General features: G+C 56.3%; 1 protein-coding gene and 2 long non-coding RNA genes across 23 annotated transcripts in view; 2 read left to right on the top strand and 1 right to left on the bottom strand.

Annotated features, from left to right (window-relative positions):
* On the top strand, positions 1-9538 carry LOC140604643 (uncharacterized). The gene is made up of 2 exons (XR_012007459.1): positions 1-7174; positions 7711-9538. It is a non-coding gene; the product is annotated as an uncharacterized lncRNA (long non-coding RNA).
* LOC140604607 (uncharacterized) overlaps positions 1-23062 on the top strand; it is a 110713-nt gene that overhangs the window by 104 nt on the left and 87547 nt on the right. For 2 of the 15 annotated variants that reach the window (XR_012007435.1, XR_012007433.1), the window contains exon 1: positions 19028-20470. The exons of 1 other annotated variant lie outside the window; for it this stretch is intronic. This is a non-coding gene — a long non-coding RNA (uncharacterized lncRNA). Of the gene's footprint in view, positions 1-13508; positions 15466-18996; positions 20471-20741; positions 22248-23062 lie in introns of those variants that run through there. 12 more of the 15 variants (XR_012007441.1, XR_012007452.1, XR_012007443.1 and 9 more) reach the window with 10 other exon arrangements.
* LIPE (lipase E, hormone sensitive type) lies at positions 2997-22058 on the bottom strand. 7 transcript variants are annotated; one of them, XM_072775737.1, is made up of 11 exons: positions 18798-19231; positions 15717-15813; positions 11525-12060; positions 9234-9324; positions 8973-9118; positions 8560-8745; positions 8117-8411; positions 6872-7099; positions 6476-6652; positions 3837-4258; positions 2997-3632 (listed from the first exon to the last, which is right to left on the bottom strand). In XM_072775737.1, the coding sequence occupies exons 3-11, from the start codon at positions 12038-12040 to the stop codon at positions 3411-3413; spliced, it is 2283 nt and encodes a 760-aa protein (XP_072631838.1). In that variant the 5' UTR covers positions 12041-12060; positions 15717-15813; positions 18798-19231; the 3' UTR covers positions 2997-3410. The 7 variants fall into 7 exon arrangements, with proteins under 7 accessions (XP_072631838.1, XP_072631816.1, XP_072631809.1 ...); XM_072775715.1 differs by lacking the exons at positions 15717-15813; positions 18798-19231 and adding an exon at positions 20904-22058; XM_072775708.1 differs by lacking the exons at positions 15717-15813; positions 18798-19231 and adding an exon at positions 20841-22054.

The raw sequence follows: 23062 nt of genomic DNA, 5'->3' as shown, positions 1-23062 counted from the left end.
AAGGCCTTTCCAGCACGCCCCGTCCTGGGATTCTGGAGACAGTTCGGAGGGAAAACGGCGAGGCTTGGTGGGGCTGGAGGCGGACGGGGCCGCTGAGCCCGGGCGACCGCGCGTTTGCTTTGATGGAGAAACGGAGTCCCAGACACCCACCTCTCCGTGCCTTGCCTCTCGCCCCGAGCCTCATTCTCTCTGCCCCTTCCCGGCCTGCACACCCGTCCGTTCAGTCTCGCTTGGCCTCATTGTCTCTCCCACTCACTGGCTTTCCCACTTCCTTCTCTTGCCACTCACTCGCTCGCTCGTCGCACACCCAGCCACTTATTACTTAAACGTTTCTCGAGGCTTCCAGTGTGCCAGGCCTTGTGCCGGGCGATGGTGGTGACCAAGATGAGTCAGATCGAGGCCCTGCCCTCGAGGATCCCGGGTCAGACGGGAGGACAGACACGCTGATGGGCAGGGGTGTGTCCCAGCCAATCGCTGTCCTTGGCTTTGCTGGGACAGGGAAGGGCTTCCAGAGGAGGGGACATTGGGACCGGATCCTGGAGGGGCAGGAGGTGCCAAGCAAAGGAGATGAGCACGTGGGAGGGTGTTTCGGCACAAGCAAAGTATTACTGTGTGTAGGTGCCCAAGAAGGAGGCCCGTCACGTCCATGTTGTGATGGGGTAACTGTAAGGTTGGAAGAGGATGAAGAAGTGCACAAGGGCAGCCTTGGCATCTTGGGCTTTGTCCTGGGGTAGGGTGGTAGTGGGAAGCCAGGTCAGAGCTGGAGCCAGAACTGGAGAAGTGAGACTGGATGCCAGTGGCCCAGAAGGTGGCTTGGGCAGGGATACAGGCAGGAGAAGATGAAGCCTGGATTAGGACAGAGACTGAGGGAATAAGGCAGAGGGTTCAGGAGGCCGAAACAACAGGATATGGGGCTTGATGGGCTTTGGGACAAGGGGCTGTCCAGGACAAGACCCAGAGTTCTGGCCTGGGGTACAGGGGTAGAAGAGCCGTCCCTGAGATGGGGACAGGAAATAAGAGGCAGGTTCGTGGGTGGATGACTGTTTTGGGAGAGATGAACAAGGGGTCCTATGAGCTCTCAGGGGCAACAGGACCTTCAGGGACAGTTCTGGGCCATGGTTCCGTCCCCCATCACAGCCCTGGCTCTGAAGTCACTTGCTGGGTGAAAGAGGGCCTCTGAGATGAGGGTCCCTCTGTTCCTAGCCCCTCAGGAGACTTTTCTTGTGCTTCTGCATCTTCAGCCTCTCCTTCTTCCCCCCTCCTTTCCTGGCAGCATTAAAACATATTCTATCATCTCTAAACACACACACACACACACACACACACACACACACACACACAACTACATCAAGCTCCCTTTGCATTATTTCTCATCCCTTTTACAGCTGAACACTTGTGCTACCCACTGGCTAAATATCTTACCTTCCGCTCCCTCCTCAGCCCTCCATGCCTGGCTGCCCACATGCCATGGCCCTGCAATGGCTCTGGACAAGGTCACCAAGGTCCCACCTGCTCCCTGGTGAGGATAACATTTCCATCCTCATCTGACCCAGACCCGCCCTCCCACCTGAAATCCCTTCTACTTACATCTTTCTTGTTTCATGGTTAGCTTCCTCTCTCTCCGGCTACTCCTTAGAACCTTCCAGGACTGAGTCCCCTTTTGCTGCCCATCCTTTTACTGGGGGCTGTCATCCTCACGGCTCTGTCTTGGCCCTTGGCTCATCCCACCTGTCTACTCTTTCTGGAAAGGTTCTAGTCCCTCAGCCAGAAGTGAGCACCCAGCCTGCTCTCCTGCCCCCTGCTGCCTTCCAGATGTCCCCCTGGATTGTCTCGCAGAGACCTTTTGATCTCTCCATGTGCAAAACAGCTCTCAGAACCCCAACACCCACCTTGTACACACCAGAGCCTCTTCCCAGTAAAGACAGCTCACTGTCTACACGCTTCCGTGGCTAGGCCCGAGTGCCCCCTTCACCCCCTTGCTCTCCTGTAACATCTGCTCTGCCCTCAAGGAGTCCTCTTCAACCTCAGTTATGGCTCCTACTCCTATTCCCTATTCCCCAGCTCAGGCCTGTCTTCCCTGTCCCCAGCCTCCTTGGCTTCCTCTACCTCTAGTCTTGCCCTTTCTGGTCTATTCCCCAGTGTCCCAGCAGGCCATTTCAGGACCTTTACTGATCCTGGCCCTCTCCTGTTCAAAGCTCCTCTGTGGCTCCCACTGTTCTCATTATAGCCCAGATTGTACTCCAGGCCCTTCAGGATCTGCTCTTGCTGACTGCTCCAGGCCTCTCAGGCCACTTCCCACTTTACACCAGACCTCTTGGCCAGGTGGAGGCTTTAACTGCCCACTGGTTCTCACAACTTTGCATGTTTCTTCTGCCTGGCAAACTTCTGCTTATCCTTAAGGTCAAGCTCAGATCACCTCCGCTTTGAAGCCCTCCTTGATTACCACAGATGGAGCCTGGGGGGACTGTGACTGGCTGTGTCTCAGCCGCTCTGCCCACGCTCCCTGAGTCCCTTGAGGGCAGGCCCTGGATAAAAAATCATCTCTGCTCCAAACCCAGGTCTACAAAAGGGCAAGAGCTGCAGAGTCTCGGTTGAGGGACTGAGTGACTGTCACAGCTGGGCAGAGCTTGGGCTTCCAGTATTTGGGGTGACCAGCTTTGCTTCTGGTTTCCTGTTATATTTGCTCCAGTTCTCTAGGGAGTTTGGTTTTTTGGGGGTGGGTGGGTGCTGGGGCTGGGTCTGTAAAGGGAAATAGCTGAGAACCCAGGGCCCTCTGGCAGTCACCTGGATTGTCTGAAAGGGAGGTGGTCTGTGTTAGGAGGGGAGTCCAATCCCTCTGTATCCAAGAATCTGGGGCCGCAGTCCCCTCCCTCCTCAAGACCAGAAGTTGGGCTCCCAGCTTTCTACGGGCCGGCCGGGTTTCTCGGATCCCAGCAGCAGAGTCTGATGCTGCCCCCTGGTGGACGACACCCGTCCCTATTTGCAAGAGGCCAAACTAATTAAATACTTTTATTTACAAAGGAACAAAACAACTGACTTGCCGGGTAGGGCCAGGCCCCCGACCCCGCGGCGGTCACAGCAGCAGCACTAGAAGGCAATGGTGGAGTGTAGCTCCAGCTGTCTCGGAGACTGGTCGGTGTGCGCCCCCTCCCCCAGGCCGGGGTCTGGGCTCTCGGGGCCTCCCCGCCCCCCGCCCACCCCGCGACCATCCCCGCCCCCCACCTTAAGGCACAGTCTGCCCCTCCCGCCCCGCCCGAGGGAGGGGCCGCACGGGCCGGGAGCCTCGCGGGGGTCCCCGCCGCCCACCCCGGGGCGCATTCATCACGGAGGCCGGCTCGGAGGGAACAAGAGGCCTTTAGTGCCGCCCCCCGCAGCCCCATCCCCCGCGCGGCGCGGCTCGGGCTTGGGGCTCAGAGGGGCGGTGAGGAGGGCGCGGCGGGCTGGGTGAGGACCAGACGGATGCGCTCCACGCACAGCGCGGCGGCGTGTCGCGTCTCCCGGCACAGCGCGGCCAGGCTCAGGAAGCCGTGCGGCAGGTCCTCCACCACGCGCAGCGTCACCGGCTTGCCCAGGCCGCGCAGCCGCCGCGCGAACATGACCGAGTCGTCCAGCATGGGGTCCAGCGCGCACGCCTGCGGGATGGCGCGGGGAGGCGGAGAATGAGCCTCAGCCCAGCCTCTCCCCCGCCCCAAACCCACCATCCCGCCCCTTTCCCCTTCCCCGATGCGCCCCCCCTGTGCCCCCAGCCCTCCCCTTGTGGGCCATTCCTCCCGGTGGCACCTGCGTGCCCCCCCCCCCGCTCCCCGCCCGGGGCCCCGTCCCACCCAGGCGCTCACCACAATGTGCACGGGCGGCAGGCTCTGTAGCATGCTGTCAGACGCCAGCAGCGGCGACATGAAGGGGTTCTTGACGATGGGCGAGGAGCAGACGGGCATCCAAGTGCAGCCCTGGCTGGAGCGCCTGGGGTGGAAACCCTCAGGGAAGGCGGCTCGCGCGCCACAGCCTCTGTCCTTGGCGCTCAACTCCTGCGTCTTGGCGGCTTCTTCGGGGGCCTCCTCTGGGCCAACTAAGAAGTTGACGTTGGAGGGTGTGGAGGAGCCCAGTGTCTCCGCAGACAGCGACAGCTCAGGGGTCTCTGATGTGTCAGAGCTGCCCTTTAGGCTCAGGTCATGGAGTGTCAGGCTCTTGAGGGAGTCTGTGCCCAGCAGGCCCTCAGGCTGGGCCAGGGCTGCCTCAGACACGCTGCGACGCATCGGCTCTGCAAGAGGAGCAGGGTCAGGTGGCCAGGCTGGGCCATAGATCAGCCTGGCTCTGTGGGCTGGTGTGAGGGTGGTTGGCAAGAAAGGTCACGGGAAGGGCAGTGGCCTCTGCAGGAGGAGCTGTGTCCTAGGGCTCCGGAGCCAGAGTGTTCCCCCAGAATCCATCCTTGGGGAGGGGAGGGGAGCCCCAAGTGCCCCAGGCTACAACTCCAAGGGGGAGGTGGGAGGAGTCACCTGGCGGTGGAGGTGGAAGGGTGTGTGTGGTCACTGGGAGGGTTAAATGTAAGTCAGTTTACCTCTGGGAGCCTTAGTTTCCTCCTCTGTACAAAGAGGGGATAAAAATAGTCCTTACCTCATAGGAAATGTAGGACTGGGTGGGATGCAGTACTGCTGCCCCCTGGGAAGTCACATGCTATCATGTTTTATGGTGCCTAGTAACATTACATTCTGGCTGCCTCCTGACCCCAGCAATGACGGCTAGCCAACCTGTTAGGGCCACTCAATACAGAGGGTGTGAACAGATCCAAGTGGAGGGGTGAGCAAGCCCACACAGCTTGAACAAGGCCAGGTCGTGGGAAGCTAAAGACAGTCTAGGGAGCCTGTTAAGTCCTCAGGGATCCCACACCTGCAGCCACATAGATCTCCCCACAGTTCCTTTGTGTTCTTGGGTTTTATCCCTTCCCTTTGAGTGATCTGGCATATTGTTATCACTCCAATGATGCTAAAGATGTGCCTTGTCCCACATGGAACGCTCATTTTGGTCTCAGCTCCATTAATTTTATCAGATCCATGATGCTTACCACTAGGGCCAGGACCCTGCCTTTTTCACTTTTTTTTTTTTTTTAACTTATCTTTATAAATTCATGAAGGTAAGATGCAAGACAATATGAGAACAACTGTATAAGTGCTCTGTGACCCAGAGGGTCACTGGAAGAGAACTACTGACTGGAGTCACGGGGCACAGCCTGTCAGGGTGCTGGCATCTGCTTAGGAGCACCTACTCTGTGTCAGGTTTGTGCTGGGTGCTTGGCACAAATAGTTGCATGAAATCATTACAACAACCTCATGAGGTAGGTAGGTACTCTTACTGTACTCATTTCATGGAGGAGCAAAGAAGGCTCACAGATATGTACCTGGCCCCTGTCACCTGGCAACCAGGGAACTTCTACTACAGTAAGTTGCTAGACTGGCCCATGTGCCTCTAGGAGCTACACTTGTCACCTCTAACCTGTACAAGGAAAGCTCCAGTGTTCAGTGGCCCATGGTTCAAATCCCTTTTGATTGTTTTTGTATTTATTTGCATCCATTTGAATACCCTAAAATTAAAAAAGTTAAAGTAAAACATATTCAGTTGGAATAATTTTCTGAATAGGAATGGTATTACTTTTGAACATGCACTATTATTCAGAAAATACTGTTGCTTTGCTGGAGATAGAAAATGAGTTGGCTGTACTTTAAAATCATTAAGATGTTTTTAAAAAATGGTGGGGAAAAATAATAGATCCCTGGCTGTTAGTGGTTTTTGGCTGCATGAGGATCCTGCCACCCGCCCCAGGCTGGGAACCTCTTCCACTCACCAAGGTCTATCCAATCTGCTGATCTCTGTAAGTCCAGGTTCCTAGGCCAGCCCCAGAGTAGGGTGTTCCCCCCACGTTAAAAGTCTGGAAAGAGGGCAGCCCCGGTGGCGCAGTGGTTTATCGCCGCCTGCAGCCCAGGGTATGATCCTGGAGACCCGGGATCGAGTCCCACATCCAGCTCCCTGGAGCCTGATTCTTCCTCTGCCTGTCTTTCTCTCTCTCTCTCCCTCATTAAAAAAAAAAAAAAAAAAAAAAAAAAAAAAGTCTGGAAAGAATCTGGGAGGGCTGGATTTGAGTGGCATTCTTGGGATTGAAAATCGGCACATGTCATAGGCCTTCTGAGTTATTTCTACACTCTTTTTGTGGGATGGGCTGTTTGGAAGGTTAACTCGTATAGTTCTGGGAGTTCTGAGATGAGCTGGTGGATTGGAAGTCCTGGAAATTCTAGGATGAGGGGCATTGTGGAAAATCAAGGCTGTGCCGAAGTTGCTGGGGATAAATAAGGGGTTAGAGCCAGGTGATCTCTGCTCCCATGAGCACCCCAGGGCACAGTCCCTTTCTTCACCCAGGACTTCAGGTGCGCCAGGCCCTCCCTGCTGTCTACCTGGAATGGTGTGTGAGGGGAGGGGCTTCACTCACCTGCCGTGGGCACTGAATTCGTATGGGACTTGTGCCCACTCAGGTCCAAGAATGAGTGGAGCCATGAGGAGGCACCCAGGCGGAGGTCTCGGAAGAGCAGGGCTGTGTCCCGCCGCACCAGCCCCATCATGCCCAGTGCCTTCTGGTCTGAGTCAGAGCGGTCCTCTGTCTCTCCACCTGTGGAATATATGTGGAGGGCTGAGGCCCAGCTCAACACCCGAAACTTCAGGCATCTGTGCCCCTGGGGACCCAAGAAGATCTGATGGCTTCAGCAGGGACAAGGAGTCTCAGATTTCCTTTCCTGAGTCCCAGGGGCCTGGGCTCTAGCCCCGTCCCTGCAGGACTCAAGCACCCAAGCCTCCCCCGGGCCCCCAGCTCTGTGTGTGCTGGCCTTACCAGCATAGGCGCTGACACATTTGGTGAGCACGCTGAGGGGCAGCAGTGGGTCCATGAGGCTCAGAAGGCGGGAGGGTGAGGCGGTAGATTGTAGCATCGTAGCCGGGTAAGCTGCCATGATGCCATCTGGCACCCTCACCCCATAGGCTGCTGCCCGAAGGGACACGGTGAAGCAGAGGTTCCCACCTGCACTGTCTCCTGCGAGGCATATCCGTTCCCCTGTCGAGCCTGGGTTGGAGGGGGCCTGATCAGCCTCGCAGGGAGGAACTCAAGCTCTGAGCCAGGAGCACTGGACTCTCAGAGGTGGGGTATGGGGGCCCCCCGAGCCCAAGGTCTAGCCAACTGCAATTTTAGAGATGGCAAACTGAGGGAGGGGCTTGGGGGACAATGGTAAAGGGGATCAAGCCTACTGAGGATGTGGAGATTAGGAAGCTCTGGGAAGGTTGGAGGTCAGAAGCTTAGGGGGACAGGTGGTGGGAGAGGGGAAACCAGGGCCCATTTCAGGGGCAGCTGAGGCCTGGGGATGGAAGGGCAGGGTTCAGCTGACCATGCGAAAAAGCCACATCCCTGTGCCCCAGGGATGTGGCCTGTGCCTTGCCCTGTGCCGCCTTGCCACTTTGCCCTTTGCCTCTGAAGAGGTCAGAAGCAGGGGGTCAGGGGCACCTGGGTGGCTCAGTCAGTTAATCGTCTGGCTTTGGGTCAGGTCATGATCCCGGGGTCCTGGGATCCAGCCCCATGTCAGGCTCCCTGCTCAGCGTGGAATCTGCTTGTCCCTCTCCTCCCCGCTTGTGCTTTCTGCGGCTATCTCTGTCTCTCTCTTTCAAATAAATAAAATCTAGATTAAAAAAAAAGGAGAAGCAGGAGGTCAGAGGAGCTGAAAGAATGAGCTGGGGCGTGGGCCAGGAGGCTGGCGGTGCCGGTGCCGGACAAGAGGGTGGAAAAAGGAGGAGAAACAAAAGGTCAGAGGTGCTGAAGAGATGGGGGGATGGGGCATCAGGACTAGAGTTGGGGAGCAGGAAGCAAAAGAAGGAAGTGGTTGGGACAGAAGATCTGGGGAGCAGTGGAGCAAGAGGGGGTGAACAGATGGCAGCGCTGGGTGGTAGGAGATGGGAGGGCAGGCCCTAGGGGCGTAAGGCCAAGGCCTGAGGGAATACATGGCTCACCCCCCTTGAAGTCCCGGGGTGGGGGCTGAAGTGGGCTGGGGCAGGAGCAGGGAGTGGGTGACAGTGAGGGGCGGGGGCTCACCGAGGAGGGCACAGTGCTTGACAGCCCAGCAGTAAGCGTAGAAGCACTCCTCCAGTGCGCGGGGGAAGGGGGCCTCAGGGGCCAGGGAGTAGTCGATGGAGACGATGGGGACACCCAGCTCCTGGGCCCAGCTCTTGAGGTAGGGCTCATGGGATTTGGAGGTCTGGGCCACAAAGCCACCACCATGGATGTGCACCACCAGGGACTGTGAGCGGGGTGCCTGCTGTGGGCGTGGCCGCAGCTCCAGGCTCCGGGGCCCCTCGAACTTCACCAGGCTGCTGAGCTCCTCACTGTCCTGGGGGGTGAGGGAGGAGGGTATGGGTGAGGCCAGGGCAGCCTGCCGGGCTCACCCCACCAAGGGGATGTGCTCAGAGAGACAGGATTGGGGGGCAGGTGTAAGTGGTGGGAGGTGGGAGGGCACTTGTGGGAGGGCTGTCTCCTACCTGTCCTTCACGCAGGTCATAGGAGATGAGCCTGACAAGGACCGGCCCCGGGCCACTGTGGGCCAGTGGAGGTGAGATGGTGACTGTGAGCTTGGGGTCCGCAGTCAATGGCATTTCAAAGGCCTCTGGTGGCAGACTGAGCAGGCGGCTTACTCTCACGGTGGCTGATGCCATGTTTGCTAGAGACTGGTGGGAGGGAACCGAGGGGTGCTGGGAGGAGCTGCTTGCAGGGGTTGCCCTCAAGCCTTCTCTCCTTCCCCGCCCTCCTCCCCACCCTCATCCCTTCTTTGCCATCACAGGCTGTCCCTGGGCCTGGAGCCCTGCAGATGCCTGATATGGGCTGGGCTGGGTCTCTGGGTCTTCTGTGTGCCCATCTTGTAACAGGTAGGGCCTTCGTCAGGCCCCATGCTTACCGACAGCACCTCAATCTCGGTGATATTCCAGAAGGCTTTCCAGAAGTGCACATCTAGGTTCTGTATGATCCGCTCAAACTCAGCCCCACGCAGCTCTGGGTCAATGGCAAACCGGCCGCTGGTGAAGAGGGAGCTGGCGGTCACACCTAGGGGTTGGGAGGGATGTCAGGGAGCCCAGCGGGGTGGAGGGGGTGGGAATCAGAGGAGGAGGAGGGACAGGAAAGGAGGTGAGGCCACAGGCAGGACCTGGCCAGGACTCACCAAGGCCTGTTTCATTGCGCTTATAGTGCTCCCCGAAGGACACCAGCCCGATGGAGATGGTCTGCAGGAATGGCCGGATGGCCGGTGTGAACTGTGGAGAGATGCTGCTAGGTCACCCACTGCCCAGGAGGGACTGGAGGCAGGCAGGAATGAGGGGCAGAGACGTGCTTTGGGGGGAGACATGGTCATTCACAAACACTTAGTGAGCTCCTGCTATGTGCCAGGCATTGCTCTAGGCACCTTCGGGGAGCTGATGTCAAAGGGGAGACCAACAATAGGCAAATAAAGGCATATATTATATGATGCTTCATGACCAATGCTTTGGAAAAACAGTAAGTGGAAGGGACATAGACTGGCAACTCGGGTCAGGCTGCTTAGATGGTTATCTGGGGAGCACTGGAGGAGGGGTCCAGATGAAGGGAGGGAAGGCTGCTCCCTGCAGAGGACATGGCAAGTGCAAAGGCTCTGAGGCAGCCTGTGCTTGGCGGGGGAAAAACGTGTGGCTGGAGCACTGAGCCAGGGGAAGGGGTAGCGGCCAAGGTGAGAGAAGCAGAGGGAGCTCTCACAAGCCCTGAGGCATTTGGATATATTATTCCAGATGTGGGTGGAGCCATAGAAGGCTGGGAGGAAGGTGCAGGGATTTCCTGAAAGTCAGTGAGGACAGAGACGAGGCCAGGCAGACGGACGGGGACCAGTTCCTGGGCAGCAGGAAGACAGACAGGAGATGGTTAAGATGGACAGGGCCAGAGATCTTGAGGCAGAAAGACAGTTAAAGGGGAGACTGTGTCTGAGAGAGGAGCTCAGCAGGCTAAGAAAAGACAATAGGGAGACCAGATCAGAGGGGGAAAAAAAACACAGGAAGCTGGGCAAGGGCCAGCTTTGTTCACTCCACAACAGGCCTATATATCCTACTGTGTGCTCAGTAGGAGGCTTGAATGGGGTGGGGGGTGCGGAGTAGGGGGCTGAGCTGGAGCCACATACCAGAGGCTTCTGCCTATGGGAGCTGACATTTTGGGGGCGGGGGCTGTCTGGCAGCATAGCAGCTGGGCCCTCAGAGAATAGCTGTCAAGCATGACCTTGCCCCTGGCCAGGGGCCCAGTGGGCCAGAGAGCACAGCGGTGCCTGGCCATTTTGACTGGAATGCTGGCTTCTCTGGCCCCAGGATCTCTCTCCCGTGACTCTAAGGTCATGGCCCGGACACAGGGAGGAGCCAGCTGGCCCAGCTGGGCTGATCAATATTTGTGGGGTCAGCTTAGGTGAAGGGAAGTTCCCAGGCTGGGTTGGTGAGGACAGGTTGCTCTGTAGGGAAGTGTGGAAAGGTGAGGTGGGATGAAGGCTGAGAAACTGCCAAGCTCACCTGGAGTGGGGATGGGGAGGCCCAGAGAGGATCTGAAGGGTTGCAGTGTCACGCAGGTCCAGATACTCCTGCGGGGGTTCCCTGATGTGGCTGGGGCCTGGGTGACCCAGCACTGACCTCACACAGGAACAAGTTCGGCCTCTGCTCTGAGTCCAAGGACCCCCCTCCCCCCAGTTCTGAGATCCTTAACTACTTTGAGTCCAAAGGCTCCGAGGCTGCTTTCCTCTCAGTGCTAAGGTGAGCAGTTACCCCCTGGGGGTGGTTAGGATGGGCAGAGGGTGGAAGACCTGCACCCGGCAGCCAGGGCCCTGAGTCTGGGAGGAGAGGGGCCACCGCTAGGTCTTCCTTGCTCTCACCAACTCAGAAGTGCTCCTTGGCCTTTTCTGTGGCCTGAAAACCCTGATTCTACAGCTCTTTAGGTGAGCCAGAAGAAAGCCCAGGCCGACTGGGGTCTAGCTGAGCAGCTGTGGCCTGAGCCCCTTGAGCCTCTGTAAAGTGGCAGTGGCACCCTCCCTCCTGCCCACGCCTTCAGTGCGGATGACTAGATGGGGTGTGCTCTTATAAATGGGTCTTTGAGAAAATACTCACTCCCCTCCTAAGGGGTCTCAAATGATTTCAGGGGCCAGAGAGGTCATGGCAAAGGGTAAACGACTCTCCCCTGAGTGTAGGATGGAAGGGAGCAGTGGGGATCCTGGCGGAAAGAGCTACCAAGTTACAGATTTCTTATTACAAAGTAGAATCGACCCAGGGGCCACAAGTTTGAGACCCCCGGTGCAGCCGTCTGAGCCCTAGACCGCTTCCCCTTTCTTGAATCTACTCTTTCTGGAGTTTGGTGATACTGATCACTGTGGTTATTCGGTGATGCTGTCGGGACAGGTCAGGGTCCACCACGTGCCTTCACTGTTGGCCCGGAGGAGGGGGGCGGGGGGCTCACCTGGAAGCCCAGACAGCGACCATAGAAGCAGCCTTTGTGCAGAGTGACATACTCGCGCAGGAATTCAGCAATGAGCCCCTCGTCGCCCTCGAAGAAGAGCCCCCCAGGCCGGTTGGTGGCAAGCAGGCGCTGGGCGTAGTAGGCTAGGGCACGGAGCTGGGTGAGGGCGACCAGGTAGGCCTCGAGTTCCGCCAGGTTGTGGCTGGTGCGGAAGAAGATGCTCCGGCGGTTGGAGGCCACGTAGCGGGATTTGTGTAGCAGGTGTGCCAGGCAGCAGCGGGCTGTGTGCACCAGGCTGCGGTACCCATTGGCCGGCGTCTCTGCGTCCAGGTCGAAGAGGTGCGCCACGCTCAGCAGGCGGCCCAGGGCTGGCTCCAGTCCCAGCGCCTGCTCCCGAATACCCGCAAAGACGCCGGACAGTCGTCGTGCGGTCTCCCCAGGGCCCTGGCTCGAGAAGAAGGCCATGTTGTCTTCTGCCAGAGTCACCAGCGACTGTGTCATCGTGCGCAGGTCCATGTTTTGTGTGAGCCGCGAGGCTGCGGGCAAGTGGGGAGCCCCTATTAGGTTAGGCAGGAGTGGACCAAGGGTGCCCCTGAAAAGGATCTTCCTTTTTCAGACCCAAGAGTCCAGGCCCCAGACCCCTCTTCTCTTTGCGGGCTCCTGTGTGGGACGCTTACTGGTTTCCTAACTCCATGCTTCATCTACAACCCAGAAGTCTATCCAACTCTCTGCTTCCTTCCAGAATTACCCAATAATTCAGGTATCCATCTCCACTTATTCTCCTGGGGCCCAGGACTCAGATTCTGAGAGGTGTGGAACCCTACCCGATGCCCTCTCTCAGGACCCAGTTCAGGCCCCCATCCTATCTCCTTCTCAGGCCTCAGGCGTCATCCACAGGCTCTTCGCCTCCACCAGTATTTGGGAGAGCTCAGCCCATAGCCCATCCATTCCCATCAACCTGGTGGTGTCCTAGGACCCCGGTCTCAAGCCCAACTCTCTCCCTGATCCCAGTTTGTAATTCTAGCCTTACTTAAAACCGAGGAGTCACTCCTGCCCCCTCCTGGTCCCTCATATCTGACTGTGGAACCACCCCCCTAAGTTCTGGGTGCTTCCCTGCTCCTCTGTGGGATCCCCAAAACTTGGTTCCACCATTCCTCAGCTGGATCCCCTGGCCTTCAGGCCTCTCCACTTGGTTTGGATTGCACGGGCCAGCTGTCCTCATCCCTGCCATTAGCCTTGAGCTCACTCTGTGCCAGACCTGCGCTAAGAACTTTCTGTGTGTTTGCTCATTTAGTGCTTGCTAACCCTGAGAACCAGACTGCTTCTGTTCACATTTCAATTATTACCGGTAGCATCCCCATTTTACAGGAGAAACTGAGACTCAGGACTGTTCAGTAAGGAGCTAAAGCTTGCATTGAAAGTGGAAGTGCAGAATTCAAACCCAGATCTCTGGGTCCAGAGCCATTACTTACGCTGGTCTCCCTCGCTCTGAGGGCTCTGGAGGCTGCACCTTTAGCTATGGCCCTCAAAGGCTTGCTCTGGACTAGGCCTGACTTCCCGCACTTCAGGGTCCCTGGTGAGCGTCCCTCCAGGATCCCTGTACTGTCACCCAGGTCCTGGACAAGCCACTCTTGCACCCCTTTGGTGGAGATGGCGCTCTGTGCTCTGGAGACTCTTTCCTCCTGAAGCCCACTCAGGACCTTGCCTGGCTTCTGCCTTGTTCCCCAGAAGGTGTCTCCCCCTCCCTTCCAGGCCCTGGGTTTTATAGCGTGGCCATTCCTGTCTCTCAGCAGACAGTGCACTCACCCCTCCCAGACCTCTTCTGAGCTCCCCTAGGCTGAGCTGCAGGCTGCGCAGTGTGGCTAGTGCCAGTAGAGTCCTGGGGCGATAAACCAGGGGGAGGGACAGAGCCTGCCCAGGGTGTGGCCACCTGGCTCCACCTCCCAGCCAGAAAGGACACGGAAACCATGTGCTATAAACAGAGCTGTGAGCCCAACTCCCAGCCCCCTCTGCCGGTTCCCGCTCCAATGACAGTCCTTGTCCCAGGCTCCTCTGCCTTAGAACCCAGGAGTCTGGCCCCAGCCCCTTCCTCCCTTGGGTCTAGGAGTCCAGACATTCAACTCCCTCCTCAACAATCAGAAACTGAGGCATCTGGCATCTAGCTTGCCAACCCTCTTCTCCCTTAGCAGCCAGGAACCTTACCCTCAGTTCTGAACACACTGTCCCTGCTCACCCAGTCCTGCTGCAACTCCCTCTCCCTAGGCCCAGTGATCTCAGCTCCTGGGCCCCCAGGCTGGCCCTGGCACAGCCGGCCCCAGCTGCTGGGGGGAGAGAGAGGGTAGTCAGCCCTGCCTGTCCCTCCCGAGAGGACAAAAGCCGATTAAGGGTGGTGCCAAGCTCAGCTGGGGGTTCTGAGCCACAGGTCCTACTGTGTGGTGTTCCCATACTGGGCACCTGCCACTTACCCTTCACAGGCCATCCTGCTGTGACTGTCATCCTTGCCTCACATATGGGAAACTGAAGCTCTAAGAAATACTTTACCTATGTTATTCCACGTGTTTCCTACCTGGCCAGCTCCTTCTCACCCTTCAGGGCTCAGCCTGTCACCTCCTCAAAGAGGCCTTCCTTAACTACTCCTCCCCACCTAAGATACATACGCCTACAATTACTTTCTGCCATCATACTTGTGTCTCTTTTTTTTTTCATACTTGTGTCTCTTCCTAGAATTTTACACACTTGTAATTATATGCATTTGTTTACATGTTTGTTTGTCCCCCCTCCCCGTTCCCTGGGACAGAACCAGACTTCATGGAGCTGTGAAGCTTATATGTGTAGAGGTAGAGCTCTTTAGGAAAAAAGATATAAGATCACAAATACAAACTTAGGGACAAGGCTTTGGAAGGGGTCTGCATGAATGAGAGGCCCTGAGACCTCAGTGTCATTGGCTTGGCTATGGGTGAATCCTGTCTCTCCTCTTTTTTTTTTTTTTAATTTATTATTTAGGGACACCTGAGCATCTGCCTTTGGCTCAGGGCATGATCCTGGAGTCCTGGGATCAAGTCCCACATCAGGCTCCCTGCATGGAGCCTGCTTCTCCCTCTGCCTGTGTCTCTGCCTCTCTCTGTCTCTGTCTCTCATGAATACATACATAAATAAAATCTTTAAAAAATTATTTATTTATTTATTTTAGAGAGAGAGAGAGAGAGAGAGAGAATAAGCAGGAGGGGAAGGAGAGGGTGAAAGCATCTCCAGTAGACTCTGTGCTGAGCAGGGAGCCCAATGTGGGGCTCAAACTCAAGACCCTGATCAGGATCAGGACCTGAGTGGAAACCAAGAGTCGGACATTTAACCGATTGAGCCACCCAGGCGTCCCTGTTTCTCGTCTTTGATTATCATGCCCCCTAGGGCAGGGGGTGGCCCCAGTGCTCATCATGGGGTCTGGCACATAGTAGTGCTCAGCAAATATCTGACGATGGAAAGGAAGAGTAAAGAGTCAGAGTGGGGGCAGAAGCAGGTGAATGGGAGCCTGGGAGAGGACCACCCCTCCCCAGGGCAGGCAACCTGATGAACAGACAGAGGCCTGTGGAGATGGTGCTAAGCTTGGTGGCCGGGGGAGCCTGGATGGGCCTGGGTGAGCAGCAGTGAGGAAGAGGCTGAATCCGAGGCCTTCAGGATTCCAGGCCCTGCCTTTTGCCCTGTTATAGGCAGGTCCCTGGGGGCTGTTGGGTGGAGACCAGAAGGGATGTCGAAGTTGCCAGAAACTTGCCAAGAATCTCAGGCAGAGGGCACTGGGGCAGAGGCAGGCGCATAAGACCCGTGGGCAACAAGTGGAGTAGAGGTGGGGCCAAGGGGTCCTGTTGCCTGGCGCCAGCCCTTTGCCCTAAAGAGCCACAGGACAGCTGGATCCAGCCTGGATTCTGGCCCCTGAGGACTGAGCAGAGGTGAGAAGGGTGGTAGGGAAGGAAACTCGGGGAGGATGGGGGAGGAAGGGCCAGGTCTGAGGCCTGGGAGCCTGCCAGGAGGCTGCTGGGTTGGGGACAGTGAGTGTAGCCGGCGCCCTGAGTGTGTCTGCCTAAAAAAAAGCAAACACTGCTCTAACGACCCTGTGGGCCAAGGCCAGGCACTGTTCTGTACGGGCTTCACGGGAAGTAACTCATTTCATCGTGGGGACCGTCATCATCATCATCATCACCCTTTTGGCAGAAGAGAAAAGTGAGAGGCAGAGGAGGATGGGACTGCCCACAGTCACAGGGCCGGCAGGGATGGCTCAGCTGGTCCCTGCAGCGTTTCTGCAGAGAGAGAGAGAGAGAGAGAGAGTGTGTGTGTCTGTGTGTCTGTCTGTCTCCTCGCCATCATGTCTAAGCTGGCAGCTCTCTGGGTGGTCAGGTGTGAGTGTCTTTGAGGCTCACACAGATATACATATGTGGGTGCATGTCATGCCTTGTGTTTGCCGGCCGGGATGTTTGTGGGTGGGTGTGTTGACATTTTTTCCCAGTCTGTGCTTTTGTCTGTTTCTCGGTCTGCTTGAAGGCATGTTTGTACGTATGTGTCATGGCCTGTGCTTCTTGGCCTGAGTGTATCTGTGTGTTTTCCTTGCCCTGTGAGATTGCACGGGCATGTGTTTGTATGTGTATGGACGTATATACTCCCGTTTGTGTGCACTGTGGTCGTGTGTGTGTGTGTGTGTGTGTGTGGCCACTTCCCACTCCCATTCAATGCATCATAAAGTTCTTCCCCTCTGCCCCCACAGAAACCTCTGGAATCTGGAATCTGGCTTTTCTCCCACCTCCACTGACCCCGCATCTAGATAACTGTAACAAGTCCTTCTGTGTTTCTGATTTGGCCCCCTTCAATTTCTTTTCCGCATAGCAGCTAAAGGATTTTTCTAGAACTTTCAATCTGGTCACACACTCCTAACCCTGCAACACCCCCACCCTTGCTCTCAGGATAAAGCCCCAAATCCTGGACATGGCCTCCTAAACCAGGTGCTATCTGGGCTCCCTGCCACCCAGCCCCCCTCGCCCTCCCCTCCCTTGCTGAGCTCCCTCTGTGCTGTAATGAGCCACTTCCTTGGGCCTCAAGGTCTCTGCCCACACTGTCCCCTTCGCCTCCCTGCCCCCTTGCCCAGTAGTCAACACTTGCTCATCCTTGGGCCCAATGTCACCTTCCTGGGAAGCCTCCCTCTTATATTTTCTCAGGAGAAAATATTTGCCAGTTTATTTGTATTTGCCAGTTTATAATTATATCTGATTTGTGGGATTATTTGATTGATGTCTGTGTCCCCAGGTCAAATGTGAGTCTGTCCTCACCACAGAGAGTCCAGGCCTGACTCAAGTAAATGTTCAGTGAATGTCTGCTGAATGAATCTGTGTGACTGGAGCTTTCTGGGTTCATAATTAAGGTTGGGGCATAGAGCAGTTTTGAGTTCACACACCCTGCCCTCAGGAGGCTGGGTTGGCCATCTCTCTGCCCTCACTGGCCAGGTAAGGAAGCTCAGGTGACCGTGCTCCCTCAGAGCCTCAGCATTATCATCTCGGAAATGGGGTGATCATAATGACACTAGAGTCATCGGTTACTGGCAAGATCAAATTGATGACTAGGGACAGCTCCAGCCAGCCTGGATGCCCTCAGGGGAGGGGCAAGGTCTGATTCACCCTGCTGAGGTGTGGCACCCTTCCTGAGCCTCAGGAAATGACAGGTGAATCTCAGAGCTTAGTGGAATGAGCCTTTGTGAGTAGGTGGGCCCATGGGTTTGTGGGTAGGACTGGCTCAGCCCCGTGCAAGGCACCCCACCCAAGAGGATTCTGATTCCTCATGACAACCCTAAGGGCAGCACGATTATTATTATCCCAGTGTTACAGTTCACACATTCCTTCACTTACTAATTCAATAAATATTTGAGTGCCTCTGTGCCTGGTATATCAGGCTATGAAAATGTGGGATAAACAAGGCAGATGCAGTCCCCGTCTTAGGGAACTCGCTCTCTAATGGGGAGTAACAGTAATAATAACCTCTACCCCTCATGCAGGCGGGCTGTGTGCCAGTGCCAAATATGCTACACTCATTCAAACCTTACAACAGCACCACAAGTCAGGGAGTCTTATCATTGTGCCCCTTTTACAGCTCAGAAAGTTCAGACAGGGAAAGAAGAAACCTGTTGCCCAATGTGCCAGTTTATGACCCAGCAACTAGGCCCCCAATGGCCACATTCTTAACTTTGGTCTGTACTGCCTCTGGGCATGCTGTCCTGCTTCTGAGGCTGTGTCTGGCAGTATGACAGTGAATGCCCTCAGGTCCCAGTCTGAGCTCTGAGCCTGTCTGTGCCTGCGTGTGTGCACACGCACACATGCTTGTGTGTAGCCAACTCTAGTTCTATCTTTGGCTGATGATGTTGCCTAAAGCAGAGAGAACAATGGGCCTGGTGTCTCTAGGGCCTGGGGGGCTACCTCGGTTTCTTTCCTTCCCCTGAACTTCCCATAGGTCCTCCCTTGGCTTCACAAATACCCATAACCTAAGGAGAACTTAATGTGTGCCCCTGCCTGAGGCTTGCAGCATCTGTTGGTCTGTCTTTCTCCAGCTTGCTGAGATCTGTAAATAATGTGACACCTTAGGACCCCAATTGACAGCCCTCTCTTCTTTGCCCTAGGGAAGGTGTGGTAGTCTGAAGCCTACCCAGGGCCTCCTCGTCCTAAAAAGAATGGGGGTCAGGAAGTTAGGCTCCAGTGGTGCTGGGCTAAGCAGGTGGCTGACAAGGAATGGATGCATGGATCGAATGAAGGATGGGACGGTGGACTGTTTTGAGCCATACTGGGGCATTTCCCACTATGAGGCACCCTTCCTCCTACCTTTCTCTGACAGTGAATGCCCTCTAAACTTCCTCCTTGAGCAACAGTTTCTAAACCTCTCCATTATCCTCTCATGAGCACCAGGGACCTGAAAACTGGTAGGAAACAACTGAGGCCAGGAATTGACCCCAGGGTCACACATTGAGCACGAAGCCTGCCCGGGAACCCTAGTCTAGGAGACTTGCATTCAGGCCACTCTTCCCAAGTCGGCACCGGGGCGAACGGTGGTCTCTATGCTGAGGGGAATGTTCCACTCTCACATCACCCATTCTCACAATGGGTCAGCCCTGCACCCCCTCGCAGGGCGGCAATGGGCCAGCCCACGGGCTCCCCCACTTCTCGTGGCAGTGGGTCAGTCCACTCGTCCCCAGTTCTCCGCAGGATGTCCAAGGTTCCTTCCGTTCTGCTGCCGGCCCCCGCGCGCTCACCTTTGGTTTTGCTTTTTCGCCACCGCCGGCGGCTACGGCTCTTGGAGTCCTCTTTGGCCCTCTTCGAGGCCAGGGCCCCGTCGGCCCTGGCTGCCCCGGTTCCCCAGACAGACTCCATCAATTCTCCGCCGTCCCCACGCGGGGGCCGATTCCAGTCGCCAGGCCCCGCCCGGATGGCCAATCCTCGCCGCACACTGCCATCGGGCCCCCTGCCAGCCAATCCTGGGCTTGCTCCTCTCTGGGTCCCGCCCCTTGAGCAATCCGGGACGCTCTCCACTGCCGGGTCCCGCCCCCAAGCCCGGGGCCTCAAGCCTGGCCCCGCCTCCTCACGCGCTTTAAAGGGCCCGTGACTAACGAAAATGCAGCCCTGGAGGCGGCGAAAAGTGTCCTTCGGACAGGACTCATGGGGAGTCCCGCGGGGGTCACGCCAGAAGGGAAGCCTCGATCTTCTCACGTGCTGGCTCTCAGCCTCGCTTTCCCACTCACCTTCCCAAGTAGGGATCCCCTAGAACGCGACCCGGCCCGCCTGCTGGAGGGGAAAGCGGGGCGCCTCTGAGCCTCCGCCTGGGGCTGGGGGGGCGAGGCGGGCCAGGTCCTCCGGCAATTCAAAGCCGGGAAGGGGCGACAGCGCTGGAGGCGGGGCTCCGCCGGCGAGCCGTTGGAGAAGGAAGCCCCGTCTTCTTCCCCCGACCTCTGCGTCCTATTGCTCTCTTTCTCGGGGGTTCCTTGCTCTGCCTGGCCCGTCTCTGAGAGAATGGAAGGGCGGGGGAAGGAGAAGGCCCGGCGCCTGCGCACTGGCCCGAAGCCAAGGCTCCGCCAGCCGAGAGCTACCGTAGAGTGCCGGCGGGTGCCTGGGAAAAGGCGGGAAACGGGAGAGGCTCGAGGCTCGCGCATGCGCACGCAGTCAACCGCCGACGGAGCGTGGGAGGAGAGGCGGCCGGGCCGCCGCGGCGGTGTGGGGAGGGCGTCCCTTAAGACTGGGTTCAGGAGCCTGGAGAAACAGCTCTTCGTCTTCCTTGGCAGAGATAGCCGACCTCGGGCCCTCCCTTTCCATCCTGCCCTCCCGCCTTCCCTCCTGAAGCGCATGAGGAGCCCTGACCCTGAGACCTCGTTAGTCTCGTCGGCCCTGAGAGATGGCCCAGCCCTTCGGAGAGGGACTGGCCTCCGGGCCAAGGCCGCCGTTGCCGGCCCTTCGGACTCCACGGCTGTGCGGGAGCCCTCTGCTTCTGGATTGGGGCTGCCTTGCCTCCTCTCAGGCTCTTCGGCGGCAGCCCCGCATTCCGTGCCCGCTTCGCCTGAGCGCCGTGGAGCTGGAGCCTGCCCCCGCCTCCCCCCATCCCCCCAGGGACACCATTGCCTGCGTCAGAGGAGACGGCATCCCTGGCGGCCAGCGGGGTCCAGGGGCCGGCCGCTCCGATGCTGCTCCCCGCAGCTCTCCCTTGGCCCAGCCTCCGCCCTGCCCAGGACGTTGGCAGACCCCGCAGCCCCTCTCCTACGCCGCCCTTCCTGAGAAGACAACCCCCAGGCCATCGGTGCTGGCTGGACCGGGGCTCCTCTGAGGGGCGGCCTGGCAGAGAAGCGTGTCCCTGCCCACCCCGGGGGACCAGGAGAGCTCAAGGGTCACTGGCTGAGACCTGGATTTTCCACCTAGTGGGGATGGAAACGCCGAGAGGGTAAGGGTGTATGTGCAGCACCAGGTGGCCGGTGCCTAAGGCAAAGGGTGCCGCAGGGCTGTGAGTTTGGGGACTGATGGGTGAATACTGGCGTCGGGTGGGGGGACAGCTTCTCCATTTCCTGGCCCCTTCCCTAACCCAGAGCCCTGTCCCGTTTCTGTCTGATTTCCCCCAAATTCCCAGTGGAGAGGCAGCCCGGTGCAGGGGAAGAAGTGCCAGTCCCTATATCTGCCCCACCTCCTGCAAGGGCCTTGACGTGTCCATGCCTCAGCTTTCAGATGAGGCATCTATCAAATGAAGCTGTTGATCTTTGTCTGGAAGAACCATTGAGGGATCCCCTGAGCCAGCCTGACGCACTGGTGGTCCTTACCTCCTCCCAACTGAATAAATGACTGTCCCTGGAAGGCTCCCGTTCCTCTGGCCTCAGACTCACCGGTGTCCCTGTAGTGTCTTTGACTCTGGCTGCCAGTTTTCTTCCCGTGTGCCGTTGTCCCACCGTGTCCCAATGCCACTTCATGTTTCCCCTTGGAGGCCAGCTTCATTCCCTGGGCCACTGTTCCACTCCTCTTGGCTGGAAAATTGCTCTTTAATGGAGACCTCAGATCTGATTCTGAGTCAGAATCTGTGACCCACTCAAACAATGTCCTCCACTCTGAAGCTGGCCCCTGTGTGGATAGCTGGTGCAGTTTTGATAGAAATCCCCACTCGATCGGAGATCTTTGCTGGGATTTGGCTCCTTGAGCTGGATCTGTTTGCTGGGCTTTAGGGTCTGAATGTCCCATTCTCTCTTGGGATATAGATTCAATCTGAGCAGGTGATCTAATCTTGGGTCTAGGCTGGATTGGAGGTGTTGTTCCATCTTTTTGCTTAGCTGGAGGTTTCTGCTCTGGGCCAGGTCCTGGCTGGGCAACCTTTGCCTCTCTCAGTTCTGGTTCCCATTGAGTTTCAGGCTCTTTTCCTGACCCAGGTGCCTGCTGTGAGGCAACTTCCTGTTGAGAAAAGGGCACCTGGTGGATGGGAGGTGATTGCTGTGGTGCAGGCTCCTGTGGGGCAAGAAGTTCCTTCTGCAAAGCTGAATTTTGGTGGGTGCTAGGTTCCTGCTGGGATTCAGCGTCATGTTGGGCAAGAGGCTCCTGCTGAGTGAGGGGTCTTTGCTGCAGAGTGGGTTCCTGTTGAGTATTGGGTCCCTGATGAGTCTTAGATACTGCCTGGGCTGTGGCTGTCACTTTTGGCTCAGGCTCTGGCTGAGTGATAGGTGTCTGGTGTGGCTTAGGTTCCCAGTCAGGCCTAGACAGAGACTTAGAGTCTGGCTCCACTGTTGTTACTTCCCTCTCAGGAGGTGTTGCTCTTCCAGGTTTCATCTTTCTATGCCCCCAAGGCCTCCTTTGTCACAGATCCCTCATTGATTCCTCCTGATGATACCTCCCTTTGGATTCCACTACTTCATCTTGGCATCCCTGGTCTTTTTTTTTTTAGGCAGTTGGCAAGTGGCACTGCTGACCTCCACTCCTATGCCAAGTGATGCACTTCTGTGCCCTCTGCCATGGAAGGAGGGATTAGGAACGGGGAGGCTGTGTGCCCAGTACTCTCCTACAAGAGGGGAGGGGCTTACCCTCTTGTGTCATAAATAGGACCCCACCCCACTTGCCACTCAGTGTTTTTTTCTCTTAAGGTAAGCATCCCAGTTTAGTTCTTTGTTTCATTTGGGATGACAGAAGCCAGGTTCTAGATGAGTGTTCCTTTTTTCCCCTCTCCTCTTCTGATGTTTCAAGAACAGGTCAGAGGGGAGGCAGTCTTTATACTGTTGTAATAATCTTTTCCTCTTTATTCATTCTTTCAAATGGATGCCAGTTTAATTTCCTTATATTATTGCTTTGATAATTTCATTCCCATGTTAAAAAAGAAATGACTTCCTACATTTTTACGGCTTGAAGCCGTTTTATTTATTTATTTATTGAAGCCGTTTTCAATGGCATTTGAGATCTTCCACACTATCTCCCTAGTCTTGAACTATGGTCGTGGATATATATTTTCTGTACTAGATTGGAAACTCATGGAGTACAATGACCATTAATGATGATGATGATATGAAGAATCATAAATACTAAAGGCGTTTTATGTGCTGGGAAACTATGCCAGGGTTTTCTTTTTCTTAATTTTTAAAAATTAATCAACATTATCTTTAGTAAGATCATGTCAGGTTCATTGCTATACTTGCTTTCTTTTTTTTTTTTTAATTTTTATTTATTTATGATAGTCACAGAGAGAGAGAGAGAGAGAGAGAGAGAGAAAGGCAGAGACATAAGCGGGCTCCATGCACCGGAAGCCCGACGTGGGATTCGATCCCCGGTCTCCAGGATTGCGCCCTGGGCCAAAGGCAGGCACTAAACCGTTGTGCCACCCAGGGATCCCTATACTTGGTTTCTTTGCCCCCACTAGCTCTTACCTCAAAAAGGTTTGTTGAATGAGTAAAATAATAAAAAAATTGAGCAGTGGAGTGGAAGAGTGAGGGTGGTGGTAGGGAGAAGTGTGTGTAGAATCTGGGTAGAGTTTGCGGTAAACAGGGTAAAATGGGGATTAATGAGTTGCCAG

This window comes from Canis lupus, chromosome 1, assembly GCF_048164855.1.
Source record: "Canis lupus baileyi chromosome 1, mCanLup2.hap1, whole genome shotgun sequence".
Classification (NCBI taxonomy): Eukaryota; Metazoa; Chordata; class Mammalia; order Carnivora; family Canidae; genus Canis; species Canis lupus.
The sequence above is the reverse complement of the archived record's forward strand: the minus strand, read 5'-3'. Positions and strand labels throughout refer to the sequence as shown.